The sequence below is a fragment of the Epinephelus moara genome, chromosome 5 (genome assembly GCF_006386435.1).
Source record: "Epinephelus moara isolate mb chromosome 5, YSFRI_EMoa_1.0, whole genome shotgun sequence".
NCBI lineage: Eukaryota > Metazoa > Chordata > Actinopteri > Perciformes > Serranidae > Epinephelus > Epinephelus moara.
Genome location: NC_065510.1, coordinates 16,846,279 through 16,872,806, shown reverse-complemented (window position 1 = coordinate 16,872,806; position 26,528 = coordinate 16,846,279). Strand labels below are relative to the sequence as shown.

General features: G+C 40.9%; 2 protein-coding genes across 3 annotated transcripts in view; one reads left to right on the top strand and one right to left on the bottom strand.

Moving 5' to 3' along the window:
* Nucleotides 1-26,528, bottom strand: part of ctnna2 (catenin (cadherin-associated protein), alpha 2) — a 512,716-nt gene that overhangs the window by 180,029 nt on the left and 306,159 nt on the right. The window lies entirely within an intron of this gene.
* Nucleotides 19,247-22,876, top strand: lrrtm1 (leucine rich repeat transmembrane neuronal 1). The gene has a single exon (XM_050043848.1). The coding sequence runs from the start codon at nucleotides 20,540-20,542 to the stop codon at nucleotides 22,115-22,117; it is 1,578 nt and encodes a 525-aa protein (XP_049899805.1). The 5' UTR covers nucleotides 19,247-20,539; the 3' UTR covers nucleotides 22,118-22,876.

Below are 26,528 nucleotides of genomic sequence, written 5' to 3'. Positions count from 1 at the left end.
AAATACAGAGACATTCTTTTCTATTTTCATCTTATTTAGCTATATTTCTCCCTCTCCCCTCTCTGGGAGCATCCGACCTCCCGGCCCGCACATACCCCCGAGGCTCGGGTTTCCCCCTCCGTGGAGTCCGCCTGCCCTCCTGTCCCCGCACATACTCCTGAGGCTCTTTTGGACGACATGTGGACAACTCTTCACCTGCTGCAGCTCTGCAAGTGCCTGCCAGCGCACCCCTCTTATTGTTCAGATGTCGAGTGCTGTCAATCATTGCAGCGACACATGGGCGGTCAGGTCTCTTCTCTCCTTTCTCGCGCATCCATTGCGCATATGCGCAAATGCGTCCCCTCGCGCAAAATGTGGCCCCCCATGGAAGATGAGGCCCTACGCACAGCGCGTGTTCTGCGTTTAGGGAGGGGCGGCCCTGCTTATGAATACCACCCTTTTAAATTTAACAAAATCCATGGATTATGGGGCTTGATGATTTTTAAAATTAAAATATGAATCTTAGAAATACATTTCATTGGCATTATTTGCACCCTCAAATGCACTGTTTTTTTTTTATTTTTACTTTTTTTTTTTTTTTTTTACTTTTACCTTAATGTAGATGCACAGCAGGCACGTTCAAAAAGCGCTGCTAGAGCGACACTGTGCCTGTTTTTCAGGGTGCGATGGCTGCGCCCTGAGATAACCTACGTTCAACTTTTGCAACGCAGCAGTGCACACAGCATGTCATGTGATGAGCAACAACCAATCACAGCCGACAGGTATCTTTCCCTTCTTCTTTAAATATCAGTCTGTGATAAACATGGAAAAGTTGATCATGTTAGTGCAGGGCTACCCAGACCTTTACATCTGCCCCATGCATGATAGGCCTACACACTTTTAAACAGCTCTTGGAAGAAGATCAGCTCTGCACTCAGGATTTCAGGTAAACAGACTTATGCTACAGTGCTTGTTAAAGTTGCTTAGCAACCTCAGACACAACCTGCCGCCATGCTCTTGGAAGCTGGCACAAAATAAGCCACAAGAGTAGCGCCAAACACCTGACCTTGCATTTTCCAGGCAGTTAAAGACATGGCATATGTACAGCCCCAGTTGCAACACAATAAAAAAGCACATTAATTTGACTATTAAAAAATTCAATTGTAATCCATGCAATAGTGCATTTCCACACTATTAAAAGACTGTAAGGAAATTACTTGTTAGCGGAACTTTTTTGACCTTGCATAATTGGAATTTTATCATATCAGTCCTCTATAACTTGAGTGTAAGTGATATCATGACTCAATGACGGGACATTCTGTGTGCCTCTTTGCAACATTCAAACAAATCTTTCCAAAGCATGCATATTACACTTCTTTAAAATAATTATTTAAGTTTATTTTTTGAAACATCTTTAGAATAAAGGAGAACAAATACTACAGGTCAAATACTTTCTTGGAAAATTGTTTAAATTGGTCAAACAGAGCGAGCTGTGTTGTTTGACCTTGGAATGTGGCGTGTCTTATGTCTCACAGTATCACTATTTTCGTGCCAAAAATTTTGCAATGATCCAGTTTAGAGTCTGGGGTGCTGGGATATGTCGTGTCAGTCAACTTTCAGTGAGGAATGGGTACTTGTAGATAGTTTAAATAGGCGTTGCAATTTCATAACTGTAGGCCTCCATGGGTTAATCAAAAATGCTGCTGGTGATTGAAATCTGGAGCTGGTAGGTTGCACAGTGTTTTTACAACAAACAGATCCGACAATTTTAATCAATGTGGCAGTGACATACTAATGATGATTATGTCTTCAGTGCTTTATGACATCTCCTAAATTATCAAACCAAGGGGTAAATAAAAGCAAGTGAAATTAGGTGGAGCCATCATGGGCCAAATTTAAAATATTATGATGCAACTTGTGTTTTATAGCACAACAGTTGTGGGATAATTATGAGGTCATAATTGAGACAACTGTTTATAATTAACAGATGCTCAGAAATACATATGAGACATATGTAACAACATGGCTTATCATCTTCTAAAAGCAATGAGCAGTCATACTGTACGTCTTATATCTGCCTTATATCTATCTGGAATGCATGTATATGTTGTGTGTTTGTTTTTAGGTCAGTCTAACATGTGAAATGATGAACGTGTCATTAGGTTCACTCCAAAGTCAGATGACATATTAGGGAGAGCTGGGTCGCCCCCCCCCCCGCAGCGCATGTAATGAATCTCACTGTCATCCTGTTTTTCGGACATTGTGCTACTAATTATGACCATCAAGGTGAGACATCATAAAAAGAGAAAAAGAGCTCCAGTGTACACCACCGCCTGTTGAATATTAATTACCCATCACGTCGTACACTGAATGTGTGAAGAAAAGTTTGTGTTTCTCAAATGCCTCCACAGTCAACAAAGAATCCAATAAGGGTTAGTTTGGATTAGCCAAAGTCACACAATGACACAAAAGAACTGTTGAGGCACAACACCACACAAATTGCGTGAGAGTTTGTAAACCGATGTTTATATACAGTTTTGCTGTTGTTAATCAATTCATGAAAAATCTTTCTCTGTATTTGGACAACACATTCTCACTCCAACCTCGTCACATATCGACATTTGATCATGGACCTTCTACATCCAGAAACAACGTGCAAGGTACCCTGGGTGCGTTGGTTTTTGATGTTCTAGGACGTCATTTCAAGTTCTGCCTGTTACATGCATTGTCGTCTTTCAAAATACACTTGCATTTTCACAGGAAATTTACTGTTTACATACAGTCCCTTTCAAAATTATGGCACTATGTTGGTACAACACTGCAAATTTGACTTTTTTTCCTTCAACAACAAACACATGTGGTTGGGTTTAGGCAACAAAAACACGTGGTTAGGTTTAGGAAAAAAAACAGGGTTTGACTTTATAATCTTACGGGACACAAACATAGCTGTCCCAGGTGAAAGTCGTGTTTGTTGGACCCATTCACCACCACTCCCGCCTGCCTAACTCACACTTTCGCTGCCTTAACTTAAGTTCTTGTCCCGCCACGTTTCCCCCTGATGCTGCAGAGCACCCTTAAACTATCATGCCGACATGAAAGGACGGCTTTTTTCGACGACTTCAGAGTGAGATCGAGCTCGGTCAGTGGCCCTTGATGTCAGATATCTGTGCACAGACACACCCTTTGGCAGGAGTATGAAACGAAATGGAAGGTAGCATTTTTCGACACACAAAAGCACATGGTTAGGTTTTGGAAGAAAGAACAGGGTTTGGCTTTATAATCTTACCATACCACTCTCCTACATGAAAGTTGGTGTTTGTTGGACCCATCCACCACCCGTCCTGCCCACCCTTGCCTTAACTTTCATTCTTGTCCCGCCATGTTTCCCCCTGACGCTGCCAGCCACCATTTAACTATAACGGCGAAAGGACGTGTATCATACCGACGTTAAAGGAGAGCTTTTTTTGTTTGTGTCTGATGCCGGAAGTCACTGCCCGAGTGCCGGATTTCAATGACTTTGGAGTGGGACCAAATTGTTTTGGATCCGTCTTTCAATAGAGACATGCAAGAAAAAGTTCTCTTCAAGAATTCAACGTAACATGGGGTAACTAACTGATATAGAAATGGTCATTTGGGGCAATGAAGGTTTTTTTTTGTTTTGTTTTGTTTTTCAAAATCCCTTTTGAACAGTTGCTGGAATAAGCCTGGGCATTTTCTGCATGGTAATACATGTATATATCTTACCTCACAGGGAGAGTAATAGCAAGCACATTTACATAAAAATCACTAGTTGATCAAAATCAGGAGGCCATTTTACATACTATTTATGGCTGATTGAAAGAGTGTTGCAGACTTGTGTGCAGAATTACTGGCTGAATCCAGACATTAAAGAGGAGAAAGCAATGAAGCCTGAAGGAAAGCAAAAACAGTTTCTCGGACATAATCACTAACAGAGTTTTTGTTGTGTGTGTAACACAGTTCAACTCATTTCAATTCAAGGCTCAGGATGTGGGACATAATACGTCACATGTGAAACACAAGGCCCTTCTTATAATACAAGGTTCACCTGTCCTTTGTACTACTGCTCTCTAGTTTTATTCAGAGTTCTAAGCTTGGGTTCTTACCTTACCTTGCAGTAAGGACACTAAGGATAAAGGCACAAGTAATTTTCAGTCCAAATTTACAAGTGTTTCAGCCTTTTGCATCAGAGACTCCTCCGCTCGCTGCATTCTGCCCTGCTTCATCCCAACATGAGAGAGGCTAGTGGACACATGAAGGATGTAGAGGCTTGTTTGGCTCTGGATGAGGCAATAGGCCAGGGTAGTCAGGGCTATCAAAAGTGGGGGCATGCTGCTCCAGAGAGCTGGGTTTTGAAAATGGGCTTGGTGGCTCTCAGTGGGATTTCTGCGTCATCTGACAGCAGAACAAAGTTCCTTTGGCAGACAGAGCCGAGTCACAGGCGCTGCTTGATGCAGCCTCTGAAGCCAAAACATTAGAGCCAGAACACAAATGCATAAAGAAACGCACTAAGAAAAAATGTTAAAACACGTAATTCAATTAAATACTGTTTATGGAAAACCCCCACACAACAGCCTGCCAGATCTGGGCTGGAAAACTGGCTGTGGCAGGTAGCTACCAGCCGTGGTGGCGGGTGAAGAATTCTGATCTTGTTTCTGTATAAAAGCATGTCTAACACTGAGTGTGACTGCTGTCTGTAGTGACATGGCAAAAATCACTGCGTCCCTCTCTCTCAACAGGGAACACCTCGCTTTGGACATAGCTGGAAGCGATTTGGACTCATATTAATTCTCTCTTTTACACACACAAAATTGCTCTTCTACTGGTGAGTCTCTTCACAATCCGACACATAATTACTGGTTCTACTATATTTCTTTTTGTGAGCTTATCAATTAAAGTGTCTATGTCAATTATTATTATTCAAACTATTCCTAATAAGTGTTGAATACAAATCATTGATGTAGGGCAAAACTAATTTCCAAAGACAGCTGTATTTAAGAGTCAGACGAAGTGGAAATTCTATGGTTTTTGTGACGTCAAGATCTCATCTCTCTTTTGTGTTGATGATATGGTGGACATGCATTGCCTTCTATAGGTTGCTAGTTAAGTAGGGATGCTGCTGTGAGGAAATTTTCCCACCGGTTAATAAACTTGTGACAACACTGCAGCGTTACCGATTACACTGGACATGTTGTTGGAGATTCTCATTCATCCAGGTCATGGTAATCATAAGTGCTATATCGTAAGCAACTGGACTTGCTTGAGTTTCTTTAGGACGTTCCGCCTCTCATCCAAGAGGCTTCTTCAGTTCAGACTGGTGCAGAGCTGCAGGCTTTAAACTCTGCATGGATGTGAACCCTTTCAGAGTCGTTAAGGTCACATGAGTCGTTGACCCACCCGCCCATCTTGTGTGTCGTTAGGGTAAGATGGGTCCAAGTGAGAATGGGTGTTAAGTTGTCTGGGGAGGGATCCCAAGACTGCATTGTAAGTGGGTGATAAGTGGTGTCGTAGGCCACCTCCTCTGTTTAAACTGAACGTTTTACAAGAAAACATATTTGTGAGGTAGATATATCTCATACAACTATCCCTCTCTGTTAATACGATGAATCCATGAATACATATGACCTCAGCCATTACGGATGGAATTCTTATGGCAGTAACTATGCAGGTCAAGAAACACAACATGCCATTTGGGCACAAACCGATCATGCTGTTCCTCCACAAATGTCAAGCAATAACCCTCTACCATCTGCATCTGTTGCTACCCATCCCTACTGATAGCAGTTCTTTGATTTCACCTCAATTGCCCAACTTTCATCCATCTTTCCCTGACTCCAAAATGCAAGCTGTTCCAGGTTCCATCAGGACTGTATTAAGTTACTGTATTAAGTTACTGCTAATGCAAACTGAACATTTTCTACTGCTGTAGCCTCACATTAAAGGCATCTACAGGTGAAAACATCATTAATTTTGAGATTCTGGGGGGTATTTTGCTCCCATAACACATCTTCTTCCAGACTACTGGAAAGCAAATGTCCAAAATACACATCAGTATTTGAATTATTCCAGATTTCTGTTCTGAAAATGTATGCAAAAAGCACATATGCAATAAGATAATGCCTCATGTGCTTATTCAACCATTAAACCTGTGATACAAAAAATTACTGTGTTGACGTAAGTAATCAGCTAGTTAAGTTCCATGTTGATATCTACTGGTTAAATTTTTTTTTCTCTATTCACCTGTAGTTTGGGTGCAATTATTCAACTGTGCAATATTTCTCATCTCTTGAAGGTACATATCTATTTAACATACAATGCACATAACTGTACATATTTCTTATGCTACTCTAATTCTATACTGGTGTTTTATTCTACTGACGTATATATCTTAGTTAAATTTCCCCACTTACGGCCTCAGCACAGTGACAATATACATTTAGTTTTAATATTTAAATTTTTATATCTTAAGTACCAGTGTTAAACACGGTCGCTTAATGCACTTTTTATTTTATTTTAATGCACATTTCATTTCTACTTTATTTTATTTATTGCTTTATATTTACATACTTTTATTTCATACTCTTATTCTAACTTATTATTATTTTCTTTTCCTTACATGGGAGTAACTGTAACGAATCATCACATGCCCATGAAGATCAATTAAGTCTTTCTGTTTCTGATAGTGTCTCCCCTGAACTGGGGAAACACAAGTTGACTTTAATTATGAAGTAGTCAGGAAATATCATGTGTTCATCAACAATCCATTTAGAATACAAGACCCTGGTCATTTTTAGCATTTGCTGACAGCGGATTAGTTTGAAATATTGCAGGGAGCAATGAAACAAGAGGGAGAATTAACTAAATATTGTCAAGTATGCGCTTTTGCTTTGATACCAAATTCTCCGCCATCGTCTTGTCAGTCAATTCTCGTCATGTGATGAGTGAAATCTGAGCAGACACATTAAGTTTATGATTGAACTAATTGATCAAAAGAGGCAAAACGATGGTGGGGGCGATGGGCAAGTACTGCAGTTGGTGTAAGCGCTTTGGGGTTGCATTTTTGATGTATGAAAGGCGCTATATAAATAAAGTTTGATTGATTGATTGATTGATAGATATGTCCAAATACTGTAAAACTGGTTACAGTGACTGGTGCAGCAAGCTGAGAGCAAAGGAGTTCAAATATCTTGGGGTCTTGAGATCAAAATTAACTCTTGCAGCATCAGCATTATGTTGTATGGGACTGCCGTGGTGGAGGCAAAGCTCTCATCTATCTACTGATTTCTCCTTTCAACCTTTTTTTCTATATGTTAACCAAATGTGAGTGGCAGTTACATTTTATGTATTATGATCACTTATAAATCCATGCATAGGCTCCTCAAATTCACTCTTTTCAACAGTGTCACAAGTACTGACACATCCTCTCTAAGCAAAGGTACACTACATATAGGTATGTCTTTTGGGTATTGCATTTATACATGTTTTTCTACTCAACAATGTGCACATATACAAACATATACTCAGTAATTACAGTACGTTATAAGGAACACATAACACTCAATGCAACAAGCCAGGTCCTTCAAATAGATAATGTCACTGCAGCTCAGAGGAGACAGGGTCAAGAGGCACAGTTACTCTTTAACCTACCATTACAATTGGACTGAATGTCTGCCAGACATGGAGGCTTCAGCATCTCGGATGCAGCCACCCACCTGGAATGTTTGAACACAACGGTGTGTGGAATTTACAGAGAACGCCGCAACAAGTGAAAAAGAGTTCGGAGCTGTGAGTTCAGGTCTGTGGGCACAACAGCATGTCGGTGAAAGAGAAGGACAACATGTACAAGGCAACAGGGAGGCCATAAGTGCACCGAACAGCTTAGTGCAACTGTGGTATGGAAGTGCACTGAAAGTGCACGCAGTTCATCAAACCTTGAAGTAAGAGGGTTATAGAACATGAGAAAAAGTCTTCATGGACGCATGATCACAATAAAAAAGACCCTGGTCTACAGAATCTTGATTAAAATAAAATATGAGTATTAAAGGAGAGTTATGGGTTTTTAGAAAAAAGAATACTGGACAAATAAACTATTATTTTCCCCAGTTCTATTTCCCCCTTTACTTTTACCCCTGGTAAAAACTACATACTCTGACACAACTTATGCAACACATATCCTAAAATGTAGAGTTGTTCCTACACCAGCATCGGATATTCCTCAAATGCTGCCTAAAATGGTTCTCAAATGGTGGGTCATGACGCCAATCTAGGTGTGCTGTGGGATTTTGTGATAACCGCATTATTATTCAGCTGGGCCTATACCAAAAGTTATGAATGCATTTTTAATTGACTGTATCGGTATGTTGTGTGACCCATTTCCTAATGAAGAAGCAAACTCCTGCTAAAATATGTAGTGTACGAAAGCCCCTAGTGCGCTCACCAATGAGCACACGCATCGGTTATATCAATTAGCTTTCTTAATAACTTCTACCACGTAAATTTTTATCTTGTTGAAAGGAGTAAGTGTGAATGTAATGATTTAAAAATTGTAAATGTATATTTCATAAGAACTGAGTTTAAAGACAACGCTTACTGTCAGTGTTGTAAACTTATTTTGATTGTCTTATGTTGTGGTAAGAGTGATAACACACATTATAGAAGCTATTGTTAGCAGATATAGATACAGGTGTGAGATTTTGGCTTGCCCTTTAGTGTGCCTTGGTCACAAAAAGCACTGACTCAGTACCACGTAATTTATTCATAAAGGTTATAGTTTCACATTCAGATAAAATGGCAGTTTTCTTGGAGCTTTTAAACAGTAGTCAAAACAGTAAGCTGCACTATGCAGCTACTGGCAACTCTACTGTTTTAGAGCAGCAAAAAATAATTGCTTTCCAGTAAATGGTGTAACATTTTATTACATTTTATTAATAATATTTTACAAAGTCCCACCAGTTCAGTGTTTAACGAACTAGCCAAGCCATATGATAATGATTGCAATCATTTCAGATCAAAACATGGTTAGAAGTATAAAACTGTTGATTTTTATTTTTTTTAACTCAACGGTATTGGATTGGTACTTAGTGTTGGCTGATATGCAAGTTCAGGTCTCAGCCGATATCAGGAAGGAAAAAATGGACTTGTAACATCTGTATTATTTGTATCTGTTTGTTTTTGATTATGTCAGTCACTTAGAAAACAGAAAGCAGAGGACAACTCAATGCTATGCAGTAGCAACTTGGACACAGCAATTGTTGGATTCTTTGCCAATGCCAGTCACCATTGCTTTATTGGCACTTTTGAAGCGGCGATGTCTTTCATCCAGCCCAAACTAAAAGTTTCACTGCTCAAACTTAAAATGAAAACATAGCACTGATGAAGGTGAAGAGGAACATAAACAGCTCTAGATGTCTTAGATTTGAAGGATGGCATTTAACAAAAAATCAGCAGGGGTTTAGAGACACAGCACAAACATTTAGTTAAAGTTTTAAACATGTTGTGGGGGCTTGTATTCAATAAAGAAAGTTGAAAAATGGTTTATCATGACTGTCCAATTTGCACAGAGCAGAACGATATTTCTGTGGTGGGAGAGAAACATAAAACTAGAGGCGATTTAAGATCATGCTGCTTCCAAAAGCCACCCCCAGATTTATTGGTACACAGTTTATTTCCTACCACAGATGAAACACGCTCTTTTTTACTTTACCCACTTTGGACGTTTTTAGACAGATTCTTGTTGTTTTTCCTTCTAGATATCTACAGTATATATGCAGATGTTCACATCACCAGGCTTGCCTTCCATCTTGTTCTAAACACCCTCAATCCATACATCATCCTAAACTTTCACTAACCTCTCAGACCTTAAACATGGGGGTGGCGCTATATTGATTTTTCTGTTTGTCCATTCAACTGTGCCTACTGAAGCAAACTTTGTACCACATAAAACATGCTTCAAGGAGTTGTAACCCATAGTGACAGCCATGTTCCCCCTGTCACATGCTCCAGTGAATGTCATGATTGTATGTTTGGTTAACCTCAGTTGCAGTCAGTATGAACTCCGTGAAATCAAAGGACGATGGAGATCTTTCTTGCATACTGTGCAGGAAACCCTATACTAACACAGACCTTCACTGGGTTACTGTCTTCACACTTCTGATTTAGTTGATATATATCTGAGATAAGACTGTGATGGTGATAATTAGAAATGCCCGCGGCTATCGCAATTTATCTTTGAGTACATTTCCTCTGTTCCTCAGTTCATCCTCAGTTGCTGATTATATAATGGGATTATGTCATCTAAAGTACCGACGAGGATAAAAAATAAGCACTAAAACTGAAATGAATAAGCTCAGTGTTAACGCTCTGTCCGCTCGTGACCCTCTTAAACCCAGAGAAACCTCCATCTGCTGGAGGTCGCACTCAATTGCAGATGCAGAATCATCTCTTGCTGTTTCCTCACCCCACCGCTGACAACTGCTCTATGGCGGAAGTGTCTGCACCGACCCCCACCACCATCCTTTCCCAGCTGCCCATCAACATTATCTCTGCAGCGGGCCAATTAGTCATCATCTGCCTTGTTTTGTTGGGCTTGCACAGTCAGGCGTCCTCTGATTCGATAAATGATTTAAATAATGGGCCTGTAATCATAGATGCTGATAATTTTGAGTCTTATTTGATCCCTTGAATCCATTCAGTCTGCTGACAATACACCACAGCCTCTAACCATTTTATCATAAAAACTATCCAAGACTATCAAATAAAATGATCACATAATTATAAGGACATGAAATCATCCTTTATAGATTGGAAATCCATTCAAATTTTGCAGGCTTGATTACACACCACCACAACAACAACATACTTGAAAGAAACTAGGACGTGCAAAACTGCATTGTTGCAAAATGAAATTTGACCTGTGGCAGTTGTCTGAAAGTCAGACACATGTAGGACAATGTGTTGAGGGTGTTCTCTTTCCTAAAACAGGTAAAGCAGTGCTCAGATGGAAAGCAGGGGATCATGTTCTTGTCATCGCACTTCTTATCTATCGGATTGACCAGTCAAGTTTTAGTGGCAGGTTAAATCAAAAGAGGTGGAAGGCATTGGCCACATCGCAACTCCGGAACCCATCGGCAATCTTCTATCATATCATCCAATGTAGCTTTAAAACAGCTTTTTTTTAACAATGCATCTGCTTTCATATCAGGGCCAGGTATCTGTACTCCATACCTTTAAGGTATCGACCAAAATAACCCAGTACCAAGTAATATTCTCCAGTCAAACAATACTGGCATTCTAACATTTTTGGACCCAGACCTAGCAAAATATGACTTCTTGTTTGGTTTTGCTCACAGCCAATCACTGTAAGCATACTACGATTTCATGTGACTTGTGATTGGCCCACTACCACAGCAGCTACAACCAAAGATACTGGATTACTACAAGATGGCCCACCTACAATATACTCCCATTGTATGAAATGGTATACATTTCCGGTCTCCTAAGTAGGCGTTGTCCCCCGTACCCCAATCAAAGACGATGGAGAACCGCCAATCAAAGACGAGTATCCCCAACCTCGCTTCTCTCAACATGTGCGTACCCTTACTGGCCGTAAGCTAAATAAATAAATAAATAAATAACTAAACTGTCCGTGAAAAAAATATTTAACAGAAGACGTCCTGATATTAGCTTTGCTGCTGCTGTTAGCTGTCCCTGTCAGCTGCAGCCACTGATGCTTTCTCGACATCGTGATTTCAGGGGCGTCGTTTCAGCAAAAGCTAAGGTATGGCAATATGACATGACGTCACAGAGCTACTGATGATGGAGTTTCAAAAATATGAACTTATATAAATCTTCACTTTGGTCTATGCTATTGAAAACTGTTTCAAAGGACATGAAGCTGTTTCTCACATTCATAATACCTCATGTCTGCATGTAATGCACGACTTGGTGAGAGCAGTGAAAACATCGGACCTATTTCGGCGCATTCAGCACCACGGACAGCTAGCAGACGTTTAATTGTCATTAGTCATGTGTTTAACTTCACAGAAAATAAAGAAAATAAATTAATTACAAGCTCATTTCTAGAAGATAACCAAGGGGTCCGGTGTATGAAAACACAGTAAACAAAGGCCAATTTGGTACAATACTGTATAGGCGAATTTATTGGAGTGTCTCCAGAGACCGAAAATACAAGCTTAACATGCCAACATGAAGAAAAAAAACCCCACATACAATCAGACAGGCTTCAAGACATCATTTAGACAGGCTGTCTACAGCAGCAGAGCAAAATGCTTTTACAACACACAGATAACTCACATAATTCATAACTCGCTGAGGAGCAAAGTAGCGAACAATTTGATTCAATAACACTTGTATTCACTGATGAGCATATTATTGACCTATTTAAGTGCAATACAATGAAAACAACCAGCCAGTGCGCCTCGAGTAAGATGACTACACAACCTCTCTTTTTTTTCTCCCGATTCCAAGGTATGGCAGCTGCCCAGCTACCTAAATGACGCCTATGCGTGATTTCCCAAAACTGAATAAATACCACACATAGCAACACAATACTGCTTTGCTAGCTCAATCATGTTGTAACTAAGATATCCGCTGGAAAAAATATTTTTTTAATCCAGTATCTTTGGTGAAACTGCACTGATTTCAGCACCAGAGAGGAGATATCTGTTGCCAGATCTCGCGAGAGTGTGTTGTTGAGACAGAGACAGGTCTTGAACCAAGTAAATTTTCTCCTGATTTGTCCGTCTGAAATTTGCCATTTTGGTGTCAGAATGTTCTGAAGATATGTGGCTTGTGATAAATGGGTCCAATATTTGCTTTCGACTATAGGGCGAAAGAATCGGCCATAATCTGTAATCACGTTCATTTCTCCCACTGAAGTCAATGGACTCAGGACCTGCTGTTAGTCTCCTAAAGGGGCGTGGTGGTCGCAAACCCCACGTGACACTGATACAGGTAACTGACTCGCAGTGGACCGTCTTGGTTTATCCACTGTCTTTGCTACAACCCACACAGTCTGTGGTGTGGAGAACACAATGTATTGGACAGGGTTGGCAGTTCAGCATGCCGAGATGCCACCAAAATGTAAGTATGGCTATACTGCACACCTATGTTGTCTGTTGGCATTTTATGTACCTGAGTGCTTCTATTCACATGATGGGTATCAAATGAAGTACTCTATTGATATCGGTATCACTTTAAGGATAAAGGTATTGGTACTGGTATTGCAATTCTTTAAACCAGTGGTTCCCAACTGGTTCGGCCACAGGGTCCAGATTTCTCCTTAGTCATTAGTTCAAGGTCCACACAGTTATATATTTTGGGTGTCATACTTGCATTGGGCCATGTCTCAAGCTAGTTTGCTGTCTCTGTTAAGTAGCTGTTTGTTTCTCACTCTACAGCAATAAACAGCACTTCAAAGTAAAAGCTCTGTACTGAAAATTCACTGTACTTAAAAATAAAGTGTGTTTTTACAAAGAAGATACGTTAGCAACATACCAGTTGGAAACCACTGCTTGGAATGATACAGAGCCCTAATTCGTAAGCAGATATCTGTTTATCTAGATTAGGTGAAACGACTGGCACGTAAAGTGGAAGTCTTTGCCCGGATAACAGCTGGCCAAACCGAGCTCTCCTGTAATATTAGCCGTTGGCTTATTGTTGTCAGAATAAAAGATGGGTTCTGAGATTGTTGCACCAACAACAAGCAATTTAATTTTTCCTCAGATATACTTGACTTGACTTAACTGAAACATTCTTGTTTCCAAATTTCTCACTTGCTACTAATTACATTTTTCCATGGCTGGGAGGTGTGTTCATGGGTTGGACTCACAGGACTCTCACACCCTGCACTTCGCCATATGCAGCCACATCTTGGACGTGAGTTTTCAGCGTCACAATGTACAGATTGAAATCCTCCGTAATTAGACACAAAGAGTCAGAATGTAACATGAAATACTCTTAAATCAAAAACATAATTCAGAGTCATGTGATCAGTCGGAAGTTCAAAATAATTTTTAGGTGCGAACTGCTTTATTTAAAAAAACAAAAACAAAAAACAGCCCTTTCTTCCATTTCACTATCAAAGCCACAGCTACTTACTCAAAGTGAAAAAGATCCTGGATGATGTTGTTGACATCTTTTTTTTATTATTATTAGATATAAAAGATGATGCATTACATCCAAACATAAACCTTACACTTAAGGATGATGTATGCTAACAGACAAAAAAATGAAGGTTACTCAAAGGTTATTCATTAAAAAAAAATCCATATCCTTATCAGCCATCAATCTGTGATACTGCTGTATCTGTTTATATGACCGTGTTCATGTGAGTGTGTCGGTGTGTGTTTCACCCACACATACACAGACACACACTTTTCGCTCACACTTGTGCTGACCTTAACTCCAGAGCAGAGAGCCAAAGCTCTTAAAGTCTTAAAACTGATGGTCTGGATACTCTCATCTCCTGTTCGCTGTGTCAAGTCATTATAGTGCACCAAGTCATTAGCTGATGGTGTAGTCATCCATTACAGCTAAGAGGGAATATAGCAAAGGCGAAGCAGAGATGATTCCAACTTCAAGATGTCCAGATCATGTGAAGGACACTTTTTCTTTCTTTCCCTTTGGTGCTCAATATATCTCTGTCGCTGTCAAGCCTTCACCGAGTATTTCAGTGATCATGGTGGAATCTGAAGATAGCATGGTTTGAAGTAAAATCTGTAATTAAAAATGTTCATGTCTATCCAGTGAAGCTTGCATTAATGTTAGAGGTTTGACTTGTCCAAGAACTGCAGATGAGTTTTCTTACTAAAAATGATAACAGGGTATAAAACAGAGGCTAAAAAAATAAATCTGAGCCACATTTACGAGAAAAAAAAAATGGTTTCAACTGAGAGTAACATGAGTGCAAGAACTGTCAGCTCTCTGACTGTAACATAAATGTTAAGTAACTTTTTTTGTAGAGTATTGTGAAGTCCCTGGTGGTGGATGCAGTATTCTAGATTAAGCTGTCAAGTGCCAGACAGGGTCAGAACAAAGTACAGGGCTGTTAGGTAATTGTGGTTCCTTGGTATAATTATTGTAATCAAACAGAGAGCCAAACTCCCACCTCATTTCCAAGCTAGCCCATGTTCACTCGAAGCAGCCAGGAAATCTGTTTTCCCCCAAAACAGATTTGATTTATGTAGAAACTTGTGAAACAGATGCCAGATAAAGAAGTTAACAAAGAATAAAATGGAAATGTTAAGAAAAGATAAAATGTACAGACGAAGAGAATATTTATAGATATTTGTTTGTTATACGAACAAAGTACCTTGAGATGCCATTATATCTATTTACATCCCATGGAAACATTTCTGATGTTCTGTAAATGAAAGCACTTGGCGATACATTGACATGTGTGAACCCGCTTGGCATTACTTGCTTATATAATCCACAAAGATATCTGTACATGTATTCAATGATTAGAATACGTCAACAACAAATATCTACACCAAATCTCAGCCACTGATTCATTATTTTTCAGCAAAGCTCAGCTGGATAAACAGATTAAAATATTGGTAGTGTAACAGTCCAAAAGGCCTGTGGTGGTGTTGCAGTATTGAGTCATACCACTGGGTGGGGACTTTGTTTTGATGAGATGCACCTAAAACCACCTACATTTCTATGTGGTACTCTGAATAAGGTTGAACCAAATACTCAGATGAAGCAAGTTTCCAGTAAGGATGATGTACTTTTAACAAGCACAAGTATCAGTTGAGTAAAATGTGTCAATATCTGTTCTCATGATGAAGGAAAAATCGTATTTGGGTAGCTTGATAGTTCTCTTACTCAAGAGTTATCAAGAATCAATTTTTACGCAGTTCCATAAATAATTTTCTGATAAATAATAAATCTAGCAACTTCTGATCATTCATTCATTTTCCGTAACCACTTATCCTATTGGGGTTGTGCGGGGCTGGAGCCTATCCCAGCTGACATTTGGCGACCCTGGACAGGTCACCAGACTATCACAGGGCTGACTCATAGAGACAGACAGTCATTCACGCTCACATTCACACCTACGGGTAATTTAGAGTCACCAATTAACCTGCATGTCTTTGGATGGTGGGAGGAAGCCGGAGTACCCGGAGAAAACCCACGCTGACACAAGGGAGAACATGCAAACTCCGCACAGAAGGGCTTCTTCTGCGAGGGTTTGAACTCACAACCCCAGGTTCAAACCAGGAAACCTCTTGCTTCTGATCAACCCACAACAATTTCAGACCTAAAAATAACAACATGCAGTTTAAAGATATTTTTTTGGGGCATTTTTTGCCTTTAATGGACAGGACAGTTAAGTGTGAAAGGGGGTGAGAGAGAGGGGATGACATGCAGCAAAGGGCCACAGGCTGGACTCGAACCCAGGCCGCTGTGGCAACAGCCTTGTACATGGGGCGCCTGCTCCACCACTAAGCCATCGACGCCCCACAACATGCAGTTTATGTCCCATCTTAACCCCACCCACTACTTTTTTAAACCCCGCCTGTACCAAGTATGGAAACACATAATTTAGTTCGTTGGACAGATACAAATGATAGCGTTCCTGCTCATCCGTAACTCTGAAGCTAACTCTTCCAATTTAGCAGTTGTTGTATTTGACTCTTAGTGTGTTTTCACACTTGGTCCTTTTCAGCCCTCTAAACGGACTCAGAGTGGTGACTCAGCATTTTTGTGTGAACACTCAAAGAGAACTCAGACCCCTCTGAAGTGAACCGAACAAGGTGGTCTGCGTTCGGTTTGCTTCTAGTCCATGGTGCAGTTCACTTAAGCTATGCCTTGTGAACACAAAGCGCTCCAGGTTCACTTTGCTCTTTGCCATTGTATTTAACCCTCTAGATCACATGCTGTTGCACTGGGATGCTTGAAAAAAACAGACAAAACCACATCGGCCTGTAGCGCTTCCAAGGACGCAGGACGAGGAGTAGTTTGATCCAGATAGAGATAGAGTACGTCTCCAGATGTGGTATGTAGAATACGTGAAACGGCAACCGTCTACAGCACAGAAACACTAAGGTTTTCCTCCGATTTTAAGTTCTTCTGAAAGTGAGGGGCTTCATAACTGCACTGCAGTGTCACATCAAAGTAAAAACAAAACTATCAATATATATTATGTATAGGCTTTAGTGTGAACAGGAAGAGGATTGAGACCCCATCAGAATTGAAGTTGACCAGAAAGAGAACTGAGTCCTCTTTCAAACACACTGACAATGTGAACACAAAAAGAACTGAGTCCCTTTTCTGTTGGTCCACTTTTTGGTGCAGTCAGAGGACTGAGTTCAGTTTGTTTAAAAAGGACTACATTTGACACCCTTACATTCACACATGGCTAAAGAGTGGAGCATAACTAACATATGGTTACACAGTAAAATAAGGCAGAACTTGTGGAAAGCCCTGTCTCGGTTAGCCAGCAATTCTACAGCAAACACTTATGCCATACTAGCTCCAACACAAACAACAACATTACAGCAATTGCCTGCCAAAGCGGAACACATGAACAGACACAGTGACATGGTAAACATCTGTGGAAACATGGCACAAACCACCTGCGCTTCTGCCTTTACTCAGTTTAGCCCTGTAGTTTTACAAGACCCCGGTAACAAAGTAATGGCAATGATGCATCAGGATCTTTTATTTAACCTGTCGTGTAAAACATCTCAGAGTGTCTTGAAAAGACCTCTATAAATAACGCGTATTATTATTATTATTATTATATTTACTAAATAAAACTAGATGAGGTTCCCTGGCAGCAGTAACCCCGATGCAGATGTAAGAAAATGTCAACTCTAATTTTTCAAGGAGGGAAAACAAACAACTCTTTTGCAAAAGAGCTGCTTTTAAATACAGAGGTTTTTTGAAAATATCTTCCATCACTGTAAACACTTTCAACCAGCATGTATTTAATACTTGACACGAATAGATAATATGTAAGTACTTAGCATGATCTTCTCCACAGTTCCTCCAGCATGATCTCTCATATTTTAAAATAATCTCTGGGGTCAAGAAGTATCTCGTGTTTATTTTCCAAGCAAATTCTCTCCAATGTTCGGAACTGGTAGTTTTGTGAAATTCAGTGAACATCTGTGCCACATATATCGTTTAAGTTCTTTCTCTGCTTACTTTTCTAATAACTTCTTTTTAGATATGTATAAATTTGATTAGGTGGTGTGTTGTAGCGTTTAGAAATATCGTCAAAAGAGTCTCATATTCCATATTCATTTGCCAGAATCTTACTAATTTTGTCAATTCTAAATTCACCTTAAAAATGAGCAAGGAGGCTTCATGTCAGAGATATGGCAACTGTCAGTAAAACTGCAATGACCTCAGAGAGAGAGGAGAAAAAAAAAAAAGATGGTAAGAAACTTGGCTGATATGAGGAATGTAAGGCGCTGTCACAGCTCATTGTCTTTGAAAATTAATGGCAGAACGATGACAAGGCTAGGAGTGATTCCAGAGAAATGCGGAGCAAGGCGAGAGCGGACCTTCCGAGAAGAATATTTATGTTATGGCCTAATGCTAATATTATGTGGCAAGCAATTACATCTGTATTCAGAATGGATCGCCTTGCCATAATTGCCAATGACACAGAATGGCTGGCTACAGGACAGTTTGATCAGATGAAGGATGTCATACTTGACTCACTATATTCTTTATGGCTGGCAAGGCTAAACAATGTGATTGATTCATTACACAAAGTCATATTTGAAATCATAGGACGATGAGTACATTTAAATCGGATCGTCATTACTGAGATTAATTACTTTGTGTGTTGTGTGGGTATAGCTGTGATCTTGGAGAATATGAATCAGAGAATATGGTGAATTGTAATGATATCATTTCGTCCTTTTTTTGTTCTTCTATACGTGGACTCGTGTGATTGCTAATATACATGCAAATGGCTCTCTGTGTTACGGTAGGTACTAATAAAGGACACCCTTTTGTTCATTGGATGAATGTTATTTTTCAACTCTGAAATCAGAAAACTGCTTTCTCACAGCAACGTCAAAGGAGGCAGACATTATATGGCCCAATTCATTACAGTCAGTGAAGGAGGGAGGGATGGAAGGAGGGAGGGAGAGAGATAGGGAGAGAGGAAAGGAGAGGAGGGTGGGGGGGTTTCATTAAAGCTCCTGGTTTAAGCCCAGCCCATTCTGAATATGTAAATGTCTCAGGCACAGAGAAAAACACAGCAAGAGAAAAGCGAGGAGGGGAGAGGAGAGAGAGAGGAAGAGAGAGGAAGAGGAGGGGAGGCAGCATGAAAAAGTGAGTGAGCGATCAAGGGAAAGAGAGCAGGGGAGAGTGAGGGAAAGAGAGCGAGCACTCTGAATTGTGAGTGGCTTACGACACTCAGTGAACAGAAGGTGCTTCTGCATGCGCTGTCAGTGTACTGCTCTGCTGCAAGGGATTGCGCGCTCCTTTGCTTCCCACATTTACCGCCCCTGCCTGCCTACCAGCACCAGCCTTCAGCAGCCTCTTCCAGCTGGCTGAGAAAACACCCGGAGAGCAAGGGAGTGAACGAAAACTGCGAGCCACCGGGGGGATGCGAGCGGCTTCTTAACCGAGATGAGCCACTGAGATGACAAGGAATACTGTTACACAAGACAACAGTGAACAGGGTTCACCTCTTTAAATCCTGTTTTTTTTTTCCTCTTCCTTGCATCCGTCACTGAAAGCATGATTACCCGCTTGAATGGATTTAAACCTTACAAGTCAGTGATTGCTTCCAGAGATGGACGATAATATGTGTTGACAGATCTGCTGTAACTTAAGCAGGAAAGGGGAGGAGAAAAGAGCAAGACAGATATTTAAAAAGATTTTTTTCCTTGGTCTTTTTTTTTCCCTCTTTCTCTGGTTGTCTCTTCTTCCCTCTGATCATTGCAGCAGAGGACTGCGGAGGAGCAAAAGAGACAGAGCTCATGCATGCAGACAGGGGAACTTGCACTTCCTACCATCTAGCTGAAAGCTACTTGGATTCCTTCTCTTTCTGGCTCTTTCACTTGAGGAGAACTAAGACATTGTAAGCCTGCCAAGGATCTGGTGTCCACTGAAAAGAGAGAAGGGAGGGGGGGAGAATTTGTACCACAGTGGGGTCTTTTTTAGATTCGCACATAATTAGTGTTGGGGCACAAAGCGAGACGCTGAATGGAGATTGTCAGCTTTTGGATAGGGGTGAGTAGGAATCTTTTCAAATAAGATCGATCAATGAGGACAATTTTATTTTTTTCATCCCCTCTACTCTCCACCCACTGCTTGATTTCTAACATAAGCAGAGAGACTTGCCCTTTATCCTTTTGCATTTTCGACAAGGATTCCCTTGGTTGACAAAGAAATATAATACCGTTGTCTACAGCTAAAATACAAAAAGGGGACAAAACAGCTTATTGTATTGACTAAATATGATGTGATAAATATGATGTGATAGGTGCAGAAAACAATATCCAGAGTGGTTCAATGGACATTTTCTCAGAGACATCCCTGGATATTTATGCTAATGGATTTCCTTCTAATTGGACTGTACTTAAAGTGGCCACTGAAGAAGCCCCCTGGGTTGATACTGTGTTTATTGGGAATTTTTTTAAGAACGGTTCCCTTGGTGGAGGGGGTTTGTCCAAGGCTGTGCCGCTGCGACAGCAAGCTGCTGTACTGCGAGGGGCTCAACCTCACAGACATTCCCCGCAATCTGAGCAGCGCCATGGGCCTGTCCATGAGAGAGAACAACTTGACCGAGCTGCGTGAAGGCCAACTGGTTGGTCTGTCACAGCTCACCTGGCTCTACCTAGATCACAACAACATTGACATTGTAGAGGAGGGCGCATTTGACCGGCTGAGACGGGTCAAGGAGTTAGACCTCAGCAGCAATCGGATTGAGAGTCTGCCAAATGGTACCTTTAGGCCCCTCCCAAACCTGCGTATCCTGGACCTCTCGTACAACAGGCTGCAGGCACTAGAGCCTGACCTGTTCCACGGCCTTAGAAAGCTCACCAATTTGCATTTGCGCTACAATGCTCTCAAATTTGTGCCAGTGCGGATTTTTCAAGACTGCCGGAGCATGCAGTTTTTGGACTTGGGATACAACCAACTGCAGAGCCTGGCACGAAACTCCTTCGCTGGCCTCTTCAAGTTGACTGAGTTGCATCTTGAGCACAATGAGCTGGTTAAAGTCAACCTAGCCCACTTTCCTCGCCTCATCTCTTTACGTACTCTGTACATGCACAACAATCGTGCCACTGTTGTTGTCAATACACTGGACTGGACATGGCGTTTTTTAGAGAAGATTGACCTGTCAGCCAATGAAATCGAATACATAGAGCCACATGTTTTTGAGAGCGCACCCAACCTCAAGGTGCTGATGCTAGACACCAATCGGTTGACCTCTGTGGACCAGCGCATCCTGGATTCGTGGTCATCTCTGGACAGCATAACCCTGGCAGGGAATGACTGGGAGTGCAGTCGCAACGTGTGTGCCTTGGCCTCTTGGCTGAGTGCCTTCCGAGGCCAGCGTGACAATTCCCTGCAGTGTTCAAGCCCCGACACCGCACAGGGCGAGGATGTGTTGGATGCTGTCTACGCTTTTCAGCTATGTGAGGATCCCCCAATGGAGGTAACTACAGCAGGCCTGTACGCCTCGACAAGGGATCTGGCCCAGGGTGGATCTGTTTTCCTGGGCCCATTTACTCCTAACCCTTACGAGGGTGAGGGTAGCGAGGTGGTCACCAGTTCTTTCACTGTCACGGTGGGCCATGATGACCTGGAGAGCACCATGCAGATCCACAAGGTGGTGACTGGCACCATGGCACTCATCTTTTCCTTTCTCATCATTGTGCTCATGCTGTATGTGGCATGGAAGTGCTTTCCAGCCGGAATAAGACAACTGAGGCAGTGCTTCAGCAGTCAGCGCCGTAAGCAGAAGCAAAAGCAAAGCATGCAGCAGATGGCTGCAATTTCTACACCGGAGTACTATGTTGACTATAAACCCAACCACATTGAGGGAGCTCTGGTAATCATCAATGAATATGGCTCTTGCACTTGCCAACAGCAACCTTCTCGGGAATGTGAGGTGTGACCCTGCTTTGTGAGTACGTCTTTACCTGTGATTATCTGGATATACCGTAAATCCCTTTTTTGGATGCACTGGGGAGGGGAATATTGCGGGACAGAAGGAATAAAGGGATTTTTTTTGGACACTTTTTACACAGCGTCTCACTGTGATATGGAAGGAGTGTGCTTTATGCGGCTGACTATTTCGCAGTGGATTTACTGCTACTGCTATCTACTGCTGATTCGAGGCCACAGGGCATAATGGGCACCTGACTCTTGGACCTGTTGATGTTCTACAGAAACACAGAGAGGAATACGTTGTGGGCACTGAGGCTTTTCTCTCATGGGTGGATATTTGAGCTTTAATGTGTCTTTCTACTTCAGGACATTTAATTATTGTTTAAAAAGAAACTGGGGACACACAAAAGAAGAAAAAAAAGAAAAAAATCAAACCATTTGTATCATGGTAAACACAATATTTGACAAGCATTTAAAATATTAAAAAAAAAATGTTTAAGTTGGATTAAAAATGTAAAAATAAAAGTCTGTGTAAAATATGTCAAAAGAAAAAGTGCAAGTGTGGACAAAAAATGATACAAGATAATCTATTTCTTTTGTAAACTACAAAAAATGTTTAAATAAATGAATTGCTATTCACAGTAAACTCATTTGTACGTGAGAAGCCTGTCAGAAAGGATGAATGACAATAGACGCAGTCTTTGCGCTCGTGGACTGGAGAGCCATGTCTCTGCAGTGTGTCGAACCAAAAAAAAATGAAATACAGAAAAGGGGGGGGGGGGGCAGAGGGATATCTGCATCTCATCTCCAATGTAAAATCCATGGTCTGAATTTTAGATCTCTTCTCTGTTTTAACTCTCATATTTGTTGTTTTATCATTAACTGTGTTGGCTCGCTATCAGTGTAGTTTCTTTCCCCCTTCCAAATGCCTATCTGAGAATAGATTCAAATGATCTATTACATTTCAGTCGGCTAGCATATTACCATATTATTACATCACTACTTGTGTACCATCCAAGTAAAGAAAGCAGAGTGTCAAAGATCTAAAGCTATGCCTCTCATTGCCTCTCACTCTTTGGCTTTCACAGAGGAGCAATGCCTCCTTTCACCGAATCAAGCACACTAAAGGCAACAATCATCAAACCCATGCATACTTAAGACAAAATACAATTTCCAAATGTATCAGAAGCGTTGAAGAAATTATCCAGCAGCTTAAAGGAAGATTTGCACATACAATATTCTTCACTGTGTTTTCATGTGATGTAAAATGTTTGTTGAATACAAGGCCATTTTGAGGTGTATATATATCCTTCTTCCTCTGGTGTTCATTGTGTAAATTAGTGCACTGACAGATGTTGTGTTTCCTGGGTCCTTTGACATGAACAGTATGTTGTGTGAGAAGTGGGGGGGCGGGCGGGCGGGAGGGAGGGAGTGAGAGGGAGATGGAGGATCACAACGACTGCAGAAAGAGGGAACAGACTGCTCTCTAGTGTGCATATTCTCATACTGTGGCTGCATTTTACCTATTGTGCACCATACTCTGCAAACCTCCACAGCGGGGGCAACATCAGTATACTGAATTTGCAGCGGCTTTTCTGGAAAAAAATTCAGTGCATCAATTTGCATCATTTTTTTTGTGTTATTTTGCGATAAATTAAGATAATGTTTACAACTTGTAAGTCAGCAGGAATAAAAATGTTTTAAGAACTCACTGACAATCATTACATAATTAGTTCCAATAAGAGCAAAAGTTACCTTCAAACGTATCAACAGCACTGTGAGTGCAGTTGGTGTCCTGGTGTTCTTTGAAACAACAAAGGGTCAGAAAAACAGGTAAGAAATGGTTCTTATAGGGGTAGAGATGGTGTCTGTGGGACTTGCGTACTGTATGTCCCTCGGGCAATAATGTGTCAAGTTTTATTTTTGCTGAGGCTGAGGAATTAATCTCATTTGACCACGGCTCATTATGAGTGGTTCTGAAATTAAATATTTTCATTTAAAATGGCAGTGATTGGTAAAATGGACAATTTTTGTGGAAATATTGCAGGGATTGGACAAAACTGAGAGCTCTCAAAAATAATTGATTAAATGTGAGTTAATTCTTGAAATCACAAGATGGGTCAAGTCCTGGAAGTGCTGATAAAGTAAGCCAGGGAGTATATATATCAAATTACCTTCTCTTCCTCCAACAGCTAATGGGATTTCACTCAGGTAATATTCCACCACATATTAGTTGTCCTTATAAATATGAAGGATATGCTGGAAATTCAGTGTTTTACACTTGAACGCACAAAACTGAAACTATTTTCGTATTCCATTCCTTAATAAATGTAAGTACTAGTGAACATGCATTTCATTTTATATGACATATATACATGGGGTGAATCTAATTTTAAACAATGAGCTAAAAAGGTTCCTTCAAATTTTCACTTTCAATGTGGAATTCATGGATCAGTTTTAAAAACAATAGCGTGTGTCTGCATATTTGTACATGGGTTTAGCTCACAATCATGTTCAAGGACTTATTGTTGACACATATCCATGCCAAATGGCATTGAATGATCTTAAAGCTGACCTCAGCAGTGTGTGACAGGAAAGGGACCCTAACATCCAACCAAGGTCCGAGTGAGTGGCCCATGTAGGATAAGAAATAAAGGTGCAGTGTGTGCAGTATACCCACAATGTATTTTTATGATTTTAGCCATTAACAGGTTTGATTATCTCTGGGGAATTACTCAGTTACAGGTAATAATCTGCACTGCATGTAGGGCTCACGTCACAAAAGCATTAAACTTTGTGGTTATTTTTTAGAGCAGACATTTTTGGGAGTGATAATAGCTTAAAGTTGCCACGTGGGATTTATGATCCATTTCTTATTTATGGTACCAAGGGCGTCCCACTTTAAGACTCAACATAGCTGTAAATCATACCCTGCCTTATCATGTGAATGCAAATGACTGCGGTATGCACGTCGGGGCATCGTGATGGGGACACAGATTTATTTTACCCTCTCATCTCCACATCCTGTCTAAATTCTCAACCCCCTTCGAGTCCTTCACAGTCCCTTAAACATGCAACTGCTGGGTAAATTTGAGGTTGTGAAGCTTCATTTGTATAAATATTGGATGATGCCTGGTATAGAGGCCAGCGCTGGCACCGCTATTGATTTCATTTCACTCCTTTCTTGAACAAGCAACCGGGGCAAAAGGTGATGGAGAATGGCTCTGAATATTTTAAAAGCTTTGAGTCCTGAGGGCTGACTTTAAACTACTTTGGACTTATCTCTATCCCTATTCACCTTTACCTTCTTCCCTCCCTCTCTGTGCCCATAAAACACAGTAAAGGTAGAGAAAAACATCAATTCATCTAACTGACAATAGATCAAATCTCTGCTTGACCTGAGCCTGGGGTGATAATTCCCCGAGGGGAGATATGTGCTCACAGACAGCATCCATTATAAATGCCTTGACTGATGATGCTCAGTGAAAATCAATACAGATGAGTGGTAACCAAAATGATCATAGTGATAACAAATGTATTCATCTCTCCCTCACATTTTCAAGCGCAAACTGATGGATGAGGATGATATGTTTTATTTATATGTAAATCCAGAATTGATTTAGAGGATGATAAGTGTTTGACGTGCTGATTTGCGTCCATCTCACGACAAATTAGATCACAGTTCAGAAAGAAATGTGAGATTCCTCCTCTTTAACGAGCAGTTGGGCAGGAAAACGTGACATTTGTTGTGTACTTTGCGGAGCCGCAGCTGTTTCCCAGCCAGAAGATATACAGGGGTAATGCACATGCTAAAAGGTCTGAGGCATTGGGTTGTAGCTTATGCGAAGCAATACTGAGCATGTGGTGAATGTGTGCGCATGTGTTTACGTTTGTGCACATGTGTGGTTGTCAATAAGCCAAACACCTGGAAATCACATAATGTCTAGGACTATACTGTTATATTAAGTGCGATGCCAAGATGAGAAGACACAAAAGAGAGATGGATATAAAGGTGGAGTTACCGACACAAAGAGTAAAAGGTCACAACAATGAAATGAGAAAATTCAGAGCAGGTGTGGTGAGAAAAAAGTGGGGCATTCTGTACATGAGGCGTGGGTCAGATCTAAAGGTCAAACACTAACAAAGGAGAGACCCTGCAGACTCAAACTGTACAGGTAGCTGCTAGCTGAGATCCCAATGAACTTAGCTGCACAATCAATCAGCAAGCACTCACAACCAGCCTTGTCGAAACAGCAAATAGCATAAGAAAACTGCATCACTGGTTTTGTATAACATGAAACAACGGCGGAACACAGAAGCTAAAAATGGTATATGCATCTTTATGCCAGTGTGCCTGCATGTACAGTGCCTGTGCCTGTGCAGTGGTGTCAGTGACAAAACATCACTCTGCAGATCTC